Source organism: Hippoglossus hippoglossus, chromosome 4, assembly GCF_009819705.1.
Source record: "Hippoglossus hippoglossus isolate fHipHip1 chromosome 4, fHipHip1.pri, whole genome shotgun sequence".
Lineage (NCBI taxonomy): Eukaryota > Metazoa > Chordata > Actinopteri > Pleuronectiformes > Pleuronectidae > Hippoglossus > Hippoglossus hippoglossus.
In genome coordinates, this window is record NC_047154.1 from 14204681 (window position 1) to 14216701 (window position 12021).

Consider the following 12021-nt stretch of genomic DNA (forward strand, 5'->3'; position numbering starts at 1 on the left):
GATGAAGGATTCTCTCCTCCTCTCGCTCCAAATCCAAGTCGAAAAAGTTACCGAACAACTTTTCTTGGCATGTTCAGTTCTGTGAGACGCTGTGAATCATAAACATCCTGATACATTGAGCCCAAAAGAAATAAACTGTGTCTGTACCTTGAACATAATTAGAGGTTATGTCTGTAACAGATGGTCCACGACCAATATAGTGTCACTAATGAGCGTAGCAGCTACGATCCATGTTTCTCCTCCTGTGATTGAGAGAGAACCATTTTCCATGAAAAATGGTTACAAGGGCCTATTTAGTGCAGCCTGAGACCGTTTCCAACCCCCCCTCCTCATTTCCAGACAAAGAGGATGCACTTGGATCAATTGTGCTGAACAAAGACTAAACTATGTGGGGTGACGCATCACACAGGGCTCTTTCTGCTGCCCCGCACGTACACGCAGCCACCCAACACTGAACTGCCAACAGGTTTTCTCCTCCAACAGCCACTCAAGCAAAAAAAAGCTCCTCTCACCAGCCTCCCTCTTTCCCTTCCTTCCTCCCCTCGTTCATTAAAGCATCTCAGCAGAAAAAGATTATCACCGTGCAGGATTGTTTCTTTTCTTTTTTTTGGTATATTATCTGCAGCTCTGGTCCTCTGTAGAAGGAGCCATCAGATCTCTGACTCTTGTTTTCCTGCCACACAAATATGTATTTTACACTTTATGGCGCCGTAAATGGCGTCCCTGTACATTGAAAACTATGAGCTGTCATCTTCCTCCAGTCATACCAGGGTATCTATAAGCTTCAGGTTCAAATATCTAAACCATAGTGAAGGTGGGAGATGAACTGAAAACCAGTTAAATAGCTGCTATAAATCAACACATTAGTGAGAGAGGTGTTCACTTGCAGTCACAGTCATGTGTCTTAGTGTGTTGATTTTCCTGAAAAAAGCTGCTCTCGCATTAAAATGAGACTGAAACTTCATTCACAAAATTCTCAGAGACTCTGATCAGCTGACCCATGAAAATTCGACAATTGGATTAATTAGTAAAAACACAAACTGGCTGATGAAAATGGGAAAAGTAAAGAAGGTATGACAGAATGTGATGCTTTGTCCCACTCAATCAATCTGATGGTTTAAAAATGATCTCAGAAAGAGTGGTGAGAAAAATTTGAACAACTACAGCAGTGCCTCGTTTAGGTGATTTTCATATTTTAGCATGTTTCCTCTTCTGTGAGCTGTTGCAAGGGACAAACAACCACAACCAGGCATGGAGAAACATATTTTGACATGTCTTACATATAAGTTCAAAGTGTGATTTTCACCCCAGCCAATATCAGCATACAAACTGAGTATGGGTAGACCATTGAGGGGAAGCATGTCTGTAGTTTCTTATAAAACATGGTTGATATGGAAATAAAATTGTGCAGGGTGCAAATTTCGTTTAGAGCAACTGCCATGAAGAAGACGTTTGCCGACAATTTACAGCACCCAAAGCATCAATAACTCCTCTGCTTCGTGTCCTTGAGATGAGAAAAACTGAAAAACAATATAAGAAAGTCCAAACTAAAAGTCCTAAAGTCTTCACAGTTCAAAATCCTTTTCCACTGCTCTGTGGGTGACACTTTTCCAACACTGTACTCAATGTTTGTCACCCTGACACCCAAGAAAAAAGTGTATTCATCATCTCCTTTTCCCAGTGTCTCTCACATAGGCTGCCAGGTTTGTTAGTCACATGGGTTGCCAGGTTTTGTCCATAGCATGGATGTGTTCTTTTGCTTTCATTCTCAGTGCAGCGATGCTCGAGCTGCGCTGGTCCACGTCCTCCAGAGGGTATTTCTCGGGGTACGGCGCTGGACACTGGTAAGGAGGCGGAGCCATACTCTGCATCCCCTGACCCATGGATGGATGAGGATGAGAGTGGGGATGAGAGTGAGGATGAGAGTGAGGATGAGAGTGAGGATGAGGAGGATGGGGATTGGAGTTGAGGAAGCCGTGGCTGGGGTAGCTGGGCTGGAGGCCTTGAGGTTGACCCATGAAGCCGGGGATGCTGTGGACCGGCGTGGCACTGGACAGGGGAGAGGTCAGCCAGGGGTCCAAGGGGAGGGAGTTGGCCATCGGACCCATGCTGTGAACTGGTGCTGGGCGGTTGAAGGACAGCATGGGAGAGTCATGGAGCTTCATAGTGCTGGCGTCCATTTTTTCCTGCCGACGCCATTTAGCTCTGCGGTTCTGGAACCAGACCTGGACAACGACAAAATCAAAATTATATTACCATGATAGAAAGGAGAAATGCATTCTGGATCTCATGGAAGGACAGTCAGGATGTGTTTAAATATGTTCTCAATAAATAGGTTTGTTGTTGGAAGCAGGTGCATCCATGCTATTATCCAATATAGTGGTGACTGAGGTTTTATTAGACTAAAAACCTCTATATTGTGTGGGATTGTATGTTTATTACATAGACTGTTTGTAAAGATGGGCGACATGGCAGCTCCTCAAAAGTGAGGCCAAGCGTCTCAATTGTCACCTCGCGACTGGTTCCAGGACAGGTCATAAATCCTGCCTCATCCATGTTAGAACATGGGACATGGACCAAATTAAAAAGTCAAGTGCATGTTGATGCATTTTCTCAAAGAGAGTTTCTGTAATTAAGGTGTTGATTTATGTTCAAGTATTGATTTTGTTGGTAACAGGACCTCGCTACTGCGGCTCTATCTACTGATCGCTAGTGGCCAAACTCTGGCTACAAATGTGTTAGATTTGTACGATTTGGGCATTTGTATCTGGGATATTTTAGCTTCATTTCTGGATAGTGAGATGGAGTGGAGACGTGTCGAACATCTTTATGTATCTACTTCATCTATGTTCAATCTATGTTCACCATGATAATATAAAGACAAACGAACGTTCACTGAGAAGTTGATTAAGTTGATTATCCACCATGGAAACCAGTTTGACAATAAATAAAAACATCCTCTGACATTATTTGGACTTTTTTGTTCACACATTGTTTCTGTTTCGTATTTTGTGACAAGTGACGCAATCTTCATAACAACTGACCAAACCACAACCACCAATAAAGTCCACATGATGATTTGGCTGAAAGGTCAGGGAATTTCCAGTTTTTCCTGTTAACTTTCCTTTGGTTCTGCTTTGTATTTAGTTACTACCGTCCATCATCAGTTTCAGTTGCTGTGTGCAAGTCTTTAAGATGCCATCCAGTCTTAAGCCTTAGCTAATCTAAAGAAGGCCCTGCCTGCAGTTGAGCACTGCACCTACTTGGCCATACACCTCTATGACATCAGGATTATGTATGTTTTAAACACTTGGAAACACTCTTTGAAGTTACGTAACTTCTAGTGCAATCTCCTCACCGGAACACTGACCAACCAAAGCCCAACGGCTTTCCACTTTATGTAAGAGCACCTCAAACTATATAAAACACCACTTTAACTCTTACGATTAACTGTCAACTGTCAACATAATGCAATAGCAGCCTAATATAAGAGAAAACAATACAACAATGAAAGTCAACATTAAAAATAGACCCTGAAAATTATAAACGTAAACTAAAAAAATATCTTATAATTCTCCAGCCAAATGATCTCTGTGATGTTGACCGTTAAAACTTAAAACTTGTTGTATACACTCTGATGTCGTGGTTCCTCTTACCTGAACTCGGACCTCAGGCAGGTTCACCTTCATGGCCAGCTCCTCTCGGCTGTACACGTCTGGGTAGTGGGACTTCTCGAAGGCACGCTCCAGCTCATGCAGCTGGTAGGTGGTGAATGTGGTGCGGTTGCGCCTGTGTTTCTTCTTGGGCTGATCTTCCTTGCAGGGCTCGGGAGACTTGCCTTCATCACTGTCAACGCTCTTCCTCGGCTCACTCAGCTCATCATCGCACTTATTTGTGAATAAGCCATTGTCTGTTCAGCACAGGAGACAAATAAATCAGGAGTGGGTATTTCATTTATATATAGTTTTTAACAATCTACCCAGTATTCTTTATGTGTAGGTGCTAAAATTCAGAGGAAAGTAAAAACTGAATGGGTAGTTAATATTAAGAACGTAGTGCCCACTTTCCAGTAGAGCAAACATTAGTTTGACACCTGCAACAATAGGCTACTGTAGGTCAGTGAAGCAAGCAATCCCCTGAACTTCAATGAAGCTCAAAAACATTCCTAATCGGATTAAAGAAAAAGAAAAGAAGAAAAAGTGTTTTCCAGTGTTTATCTTCTGAAAAAGTAAACTGTGTTTAAAAAGACATTCAAAAACATTTAAAAAGAGTTCCCTCTTGTTCTTTGAACTCACTTGCAAATCACATTGTTATCAAAAACTACATTTAGTTAGATGTTTAGTTTTAGTTCAAGTGCAAGTGAAACATGTCAACATGTGATGGCACCAGCCAGTGACAAGCAACTGTCCATGGATGCTACAAGACTTTTACTGCAACTCAACTCCTCATCATCATTCCAGGCAAAAAAACTCCCTCAGGCTTCTGTTCTATTACTCTTCCTCCCATGAATATCTAACCTTCAATAACATCTGTCAATACAAACTCATTGGCTAAATTTCAATAGCTTTCAGTAAACTGGATTAAACAAAGTACAAAAATGATGATCATACGAAGCAGCCGCTCTTGAGGAGTTTATGTCTGTCAGAACATCATTCAGGTTGTGTTGACGGTTGTGTTGTTGTGAATTACAGAAACTACGACTACTAAATACTTCCTGTCAGGTGTATTCGAGTTTTCAATGCAATTTTATATATGAAGTGAAACATTATCTGGGGGATGAAATAGTAAATCTGCAGTAATTGTTGTCATGATAAACACTGTGACCTTATCAGCACTCAGTTGGACAAAAAATAATTAATGAGCCATTTCTTTAAGAATCTTTCAATTGAATCTCACTGTCTTGTTCAATTTGTTCAGTTGTGGGGAAAAGCCTGTAAGGGGACTTTAAATGTGCAATCACTGATTATTACAGATAGGGGGCAGCAGAAACAAGATGTGTGACACTTTATATCAAGATATCACCACCTTTGGGGTTAAATACAGCAAAATTAGCTTTGATTTGGAGTCGTGCATCTGTCCACCTGTTGAATCAAAGTTCAATATTCACTCTCTTTTAGCTCTGGGTTTGGTCTCCAGTGCATCTTTAAAATAAACCCGCTAGTTGCTAAGTTTTTAGCTTGATGCTTTGCAGGTACTGTGTGGTGGGGTTTTGCACTTTCGCTGAAAGCAGTTTTTAAATTTTTGCATCAAATTACTGCTTCTACAGTCACTGATGAACCTACATGTTTGACCAGTGTAGGGTTAAATGTTAAACTACTCATTATAATCGTTTGTAGATGAGGTTTTGTCCTCATCATTGTTCCCTGCATGTTGACGAGACCTTCGGACCTTCACTGTCCTTTCACTGCTGCAGCGAAACAACTGCCAGTGTATGTATGTAAATGTGAGCTTGTTTCTGTTAATAGGATGTGTTGAAGGAGAGAAAGGAGGGGGTCACTGTGGCCGTTCAACTGGCAAACGGGAGCAGAGGCGAAGGCAGAGCAGGGATTTTCGGGGGGTTCATTTATCCACCTCTCATTAAGCAGCTATGACAAAGGCCAGGCTCTGACAAAGGCAGAGGTCAGGTCTGGTTCAGTGACCAGCTCTTGGCCTGTCAGCCCATCACAGTCGCCAGTCTGAAGGCTGCCCACTGTTTATCAGCCAGCAGAACATCTCAGTACAGAGAGGGGGGGGGTGACTGACACCGAACTCTGAAAAGTTGCTCATTCAGGGGGAACTGGGCTGACTTCACAGGATAGCTACACACAAAAGGGTGATGTCATCGGTGTTGATGTACCTTAATAATCAAGTAAACTAACATCCGCCTGGATCCAGCCACTAATTTTAATCACTCATATCCATCTCCGGGCGATGGACATTATCAGTTTTTTCTTGTTCCTGCCACAAAACCACCGACCGACTGCCAGGTTCTGCATGTGGAAATATTTTCAGATTAAACGCGATAAATTTGATCCTGAGATGGAACGATAACAACAGCACCCGAATGAACTACTGTACAATCTAATCTGCACGGAAGAGAAGATTAGGGGAATTCCACAAGGGGATGGGATTGTGCTCTGGGACATAAACCCCCCTACACCATCTTGTTCTGTGATTTATCTCTCAATCTCAGCCGGCCGCACTTCACGTTGCATTTGCTGTGTGAAGTGCGGCCGGCTGAGATTGAGATCCTGAATCTGAATCCTGAATCTGCCTGTGCGAGGTTTGAAATGGATGCAAATGGCATGGAAATGCTGCTCCAACATATAAGATACAACTGTACTGGAAGTGCTGCATTTAAATGGTTCAGATTTTTTTAATTTATTAGTTGCAACTGTCTAACAAACGGCTAAAGCAATAAAAGAAAATGTGTATCTGCATCTCTGGGTGATTTATGGATACTGCTCAATCTGTTTTTATTTCATCTATAAGTTTTAAAGAAAGTTTTTAAATGTGTGCTGAACCTGTTGTACATGCAGTCTGATACCTTTCCTCATCTTTTTGTGAAAAAGCATCAGGGCCTAGATATTTAAGTTTATCTTATTTAAGATGACCGACACATTCGGGTTCTTGTTTGCACCATTAAAAACTGAATCTGTGTTTTAGTCAGTGGTCCAAGTATTTTTAGGATTTATGATGTTTGCTCAGAGGTTTCAATAACTTACTGTAGTTCAGTAAAATCATTTACATCTCACCCGGCTTTCCAAGACCAGAGGGGCCCCTGTATGATCAATACTCTGGACCATTGCCAATGTTTTGGATTGAAACTAACAAGTGTCCTATAGAAAACTCTGCTTTGTCAGAATGGAAGTCGGCATCATCCTCATCCTCAGCCTGACTCACCGTGGTACTGCTGCTGCTCTGTGCTGCCATTTCTCAGAGAGACCAGGTGCCCGCTGTAGGACGGGTGTGATGAGGGTTCCTGCAGCTTCCCATTGGACTCCACCAGGCCCTCTATGTCCACTTTATGGGGTCCGGGGGCCCCAGCAGGACTGAGCAAGGGGTCCTGGTCTTTGCTGAAACCGAGAATGACATCGATGCTGTGGACGCGGCCCCCTGCAGCGAAGCCCCCACCTTTGCCCATCTCGTGGAAGTTGCTGGGCGAGAGGCAGCTGTCGTCCACCATGCTCATGGTATCCAGTGATAAATGCATCTGAGCGTCTGGGCACTCACCTAGCCTGAGGTCAGAGGAAAGGGGCTTAAATGAAGGACTGAACGTACTGTAAAAGGTCAGCAATAGCAGGTTACCTGGGATGACTGTTCATTCTTCCATCTATCTGAACCTGATTAAACCCAGCATAATCGCCGGGGGTCGAGAGGCTGTGTGTAATTCAAAATGTGCTGATGGAAACTAAACGCACACGAGTTATAAATTAATTCTCACTTTTTTATTGAATGGTCCATGCAGCTTAAAATATGAATGTGAGTTAATTGCATCATTAAACATAAACTTTTGAATTTTCATCGAGTAAAACCAAAACCATACTACACATATAAGCAAACACAGATGCAATATTCTTGAGTCTCTCTTTTAGAATATTATTGTAAATAATTTATTTGATTATTATACTAATAGTATCGCTTATTTCTATCACTTTTCATGCTGTGAACTTGTAACAAAACAAATCTTGATGGCGTCAATACCATGTCGTGTTAGTGCAGATAGTAACTGTAGGATCCAAATCTTTTTGGGAACAGCAAGTATGGATGTCTGCAGTGATGTAGTTTCATATGCATTTCATTCACAGCTTATGTTAACTTTGAATAAATTAGTTTCTGAAACAATACAGAAAATTAACTGCAGAGGAAAATTCTGGCACACTAGGTGCATTTTGCTGATGTTAATTAAGATGCCCTGTCTCTAATAGATGAACATTATATATAGCGAGTAAGTAAAGTAAATGATGGAGTTGGAATTGCAAAGATTGTGCACAGAATTTATTCAGTAATAATTTATGTATTAATTCTGTTCTGTCATGCTCATTCAAAGAGCAGCAGGAGTATGTGGAGTTGTAGTAAAAAGTCCTAAAGTCCTGAGAATCAGCATTTGGATGTTCAGTCCAGTTTCCAGATTTGCCAGCTGAGCTCATCTTTTCGGACGCACGCATCTTCAGTTGGTACATGCAAACACAGTTGAACTCCAGCGTGAGTGAAAAGTAAAATGAAACAGATCCTACCTCTTGGAAGTAAATACACTGAAGTATTGAAGCTGCTGATGCCAGTCCTCCACCTGTTCCCCCTCCAACTTCACTCCTCCACAGATCCGCTATGTGCTCCGCTCACCTTGCATCTCTCTCTAAATAATTTCTTTGTATGTGACAAACAGTCCTGACAACAACAACAAATAAACCACACTGCAATAAAGTGCAGGTAAATAAAAGCAGCCCACTGCAGAGGACGGTCAACACATGAGCTGAGCACTCCAGCTCAGAGAGGAGAGAGAAAGAGGAGGCAGACACAGAGGGAGAGGTGGACAAAGCTGAGGGGGGCGTAGGAGGTGAAACGAGGGGATTAGGAGAGGGTTGTTAATTGGGATCCTTCCCCTTTAAGAGTGATTGGCAGCTGTTTTCTGCTCAAGTAATTGTTTTAAATGTCTTTTCCATTCACCCCCACAGGAGGAGGCCCGGCCTAATGATTCCCCGACAAGACTTCCTTTCATAATTTTTTGTTTTGTTTTAAAGACAAAAAGAAAAAAAAACACTGAAGGTTTTCACCGAGCAAAGCAAACCTCCCGGTGTTATTGTGTGGAACTACATGAAAAGGGAAACTTTGTAATGATAATACATGAGGTGAAATCCAGTCTAAAAAAACAGATTATCTTCATATAACAAGCTGATGGAAGACCTGTTCATTTAAAAGGACAACAAATATGTGTGATTTAACCGATCCAGGTTTGGTTGGAGATTCAATTTTGTTGTGCTAGTCTCGTCTAATGCAATTTGATCTCAAGCAGAGATGAGGATTTATACTTTTTCTTTCAGATGTTTTGTTGTCAAATGTAGTTCCTTTAATAAAACTGTAAAAAAGTAACCGAGTGAGAATGTTATCGATTTTCAGAAAATGTTTTATTTTGTGTGACACTTTTGCAGGAAATCTGTCTGGTTGGAATCTCTGTCTACTCTGACATGACACACTGGCACAGTGGTGAATCTTGTTTATCAACTGCAAACTCGTTATCAACAAGTCAATTGTTGATGTGAAGAAGAAAATACAATACATACGATTAAATAGATAAGCGCTTTGAAATGAATGACTTAACAAGCTACATTTGAAAGAAGAAGTAGAAAATCCTCATCTCTGCTTGAGATCAAACTACATTAGACGATACTAGCACAACAAAATTGAATCTCCAACCAAACCGAAGTAGTCGTGTTGCATTGTGGATAATGTAGGTACCAGGTTTGACAAGAAAGAAGATTCGGTGGAATGATAACACACTGATTATGATTCTGGTCCTGCCTCATCAATTTTACACCTTTTTTTAATTTAATTCTCCTTGGGTCTGATAAACTGAGTTATATCATTTTATTACTCTTAACCATTGAAAAAACGCTGTGCGTCCATATCCAGGCAAGAATATAGAGACACGTGATTAACTGGTGGGCTGGTGTGTACTGTCACTGAAGTACTGCCACAGTAGCTCGTAGTTATTTTAATAGAAGAGAGTGAAAGAAAGTACGTGGAGGATATGTCGTCAGGTTATAACAGAGGAAAATCTTATCCGAGTAACGATTTGCAAAGTACAATAAATTAATTCAATTGTTTTTTGTTTTGTTAAATAATTTAATTTAATTACCATCTGAATTTCAAAGGTGAAAACCAGTGTGTAATACAATATGAACAGTGTGTCAATGACCAACAGTCTTGTTAAAGATGACTCTTGCAGTCAACAAGCTTACGGAGTAATGATCACTCATTCATCCCCTCATGATCGTGTTAATAAATTTCTGTCCCTCAGCTCTGCCTCTGTTTTTATAATTGAGCATAAATTGGTTAAAAAGGAGCAGTGTAGTTATCAAGCTGCTTAGTTTTATCAGATGACAATGTAAGTCCCCCTGATCCTATTAGCGGTAAAAAGCAGCTAATGTGTAAATGCGCAGTGTCAGCTTACTGAGGGAGGTGAAGGGGGAGGAGGGAGGGAGGGAGAAAAAGAGAAGGAAGAGGGGAGGAGAGAGGAAGAGAGGGGGAGAAAAAAAAGGTGAGGTGGAAGGAAGAGTGAGGTGGTGTGACAGGGAGGGTATTCATGTGATTTACTGGCTCTCTGTCATGGAAAAGTACACACATACACACATACACACATACACACAGAAATCTCTCTTCTGTGATTGGTTCCTCTGTTGGGTGAGACAGTGAATAAAAGTGTTGAAATTATTTTTGCATTGACGTTTGATATTACTGATGCCACCGTGCCTCCACAGACATGTGAACAAACTGCTGGCGGTGACATCCAAATAAAAACCTTCCTACCAGTTTCAAGTTTCAAGTTTTATTTGTCATATGCAGTTAACACAGAGTCGACAAGAGGAAACCTGTCAGCTCAGCAGTGCAATAGTTCAATTGAAATGAAAATGAAAATAAAAGCAAGGTAAAAAAAGAGCTTACTATAAAAATGTCAAATGCAATACAATACAGAACTAAGAATATATACAGGTGCTTGAACTCTAACTGTATGGAGCGTGTGTGAATAGTTATTGCAGCATGTGTGTGTCAGTTCACATTTCAAAATAAAAGTGCAAATAGGCAGGAAGTAGCTTGTGCTATATGATCCTTTTCTGTTGTTAAAGCGTAGAATTAAATTAAAAGGAATCAATAAATCCTCTTGTTTAACAAAATTAAATCAACATTTTTGAATTAGTTAACAGTCAAACACCCTCGTGCACACTGGAAATGTACACATGCAAATATGACCCTTTTAAAAACGTTTCGATTCCAATTTTACTGTCAGACGTTTAACGTTTCAATTTGGCAGAGTCCGGGTGTAAGTACTGTTTCCTGCCCTGTTAAACATCCAATCAAAGTGCTCGGTGAGAAGAAGAGCTGATTGATTTTGTAGATAAACGGGTGGAGTTGCTTTCAAGTACTGTTTGGAAAGTTAGTCTCCACATTGATGCCAAAGCTCCTTGAAAATATGTGGCACTTTATTTTCACCTTCTGTCCAGTTCCTCCCAAACCAGCTCCACATGAGGTTCTCATCTGGAGACTGTGCTTCCTCTGTTAGACGTCTTTTCCTGCACATCTAATATAGACACATAGCACCACCTTGTGCAGTTCGGTATTTACCTATAATGAAAAGTGTAACACGGTTCATTCTGTTTCAAACACTTTCCAAAGGCAGGGGCACCAGTTCATCACAGGGGTGACAAACAATCCTTCACTCTTACAGTCACACATCAGGGTCAGTGGAGAGAGGCTAACATTAACTGTGAGAGGAAGCCGGAGCACCTGGAGAAAACCTGGACAGCCACTGGGAGAACAGGATAATTAGATCCGCTGTCTTGGCTTAGAAGTCATGGTCTAAGTTCTACTATGACCCTGTGGTTAGCTCTTTAAAGCTAATGGCATCTCATGACTAAAGCCCCAAGTTTGGGAAAATATAGTTTGTGAGGTGAGTGACTTACTAGCAAGTTAAATGACAGCAGACAGAGATAATTCATTCTATTTCAATTAAAGTTGACATGTAGAGTAAAAGTAGTGTCCCTCTGGGAGGCAGGCACCTTGGATTAGAGAGACAGGTGGCTGCTCTTTACCTTGGTTTCATGAATTAAAGTGACCCCCCCTGCGTACTGTACAAAGTGGCAGCATGTCCACGTTCATCCTTTCTCATCCTGTAACCTGATAATATGACTGTGTACAGCAATGTGAAAGATCTTTGCCTTAGTAAAGCTGGATCTTCCCGTCGTGGCTTTATAGGAACCGCCCCACAATCAGTTAGATTATTTTACTTTGCATATTAGGTCCTTAGGAACAACCATTGGATGACAA

The 12021-nt window shown here is 41.2% G+C and overlaps 1 protein-coding gene across 1 annotated transcript; it reads right to left on the minus strand.

The window, feature by feature from the left end:
• Positions 1 to 1272: 1272 nt before the first annotated feature.
• rx1 (retinal homeobox gene 1) lies at positions 1273 to 8874 on the minus strand. The gene is made up of 4 exons (XM_034583972.1): positions 8217 to 8874; positions 6883 to 7217; positions 3657 to 3910; positions 1273 to 2225 (listed from the first exon to the last, which is right to left on the minus strand). The coding sequence occupies exons 2-4, from the start codon at positions 7190 to 7192 to the stop codon at positions 1713 to 1715; spliced, it is 1077 nt and encodes a 358-aa protein (XP_034439863.1). The 5' UTR covers positions 7193 to 7217; positions 8217 to 8874; the 3' UTR covers positions 1273 to 1712.
• Between the last annotated feature and the right edge of the window lie 3147 nt (positions 8875 to 12021).

Coding starts and splice junctions, on each gene's coding strand:
- rx1 (XM_034583972.1), bottom strand. CDS start 7,192: ATGCATTTATCACTGGATACCATGAGCATGGTGGACGACAGCTGCCTC. Junction 3,911..6,882: donor AGAGCAGCAGCAGTACCACG/GTGAGTCAGGCT, acceptor TGTGCTGAACAG/ACAATGGCTTATTCACAAAT. Junction 2,226..3,656: donor TGCCTGAGGTCCGAGTTCAG/GTAAGAGGAACC, acceptor GTCGTTGTCCAG/GTCTGGTTCCAGAACCGCAG.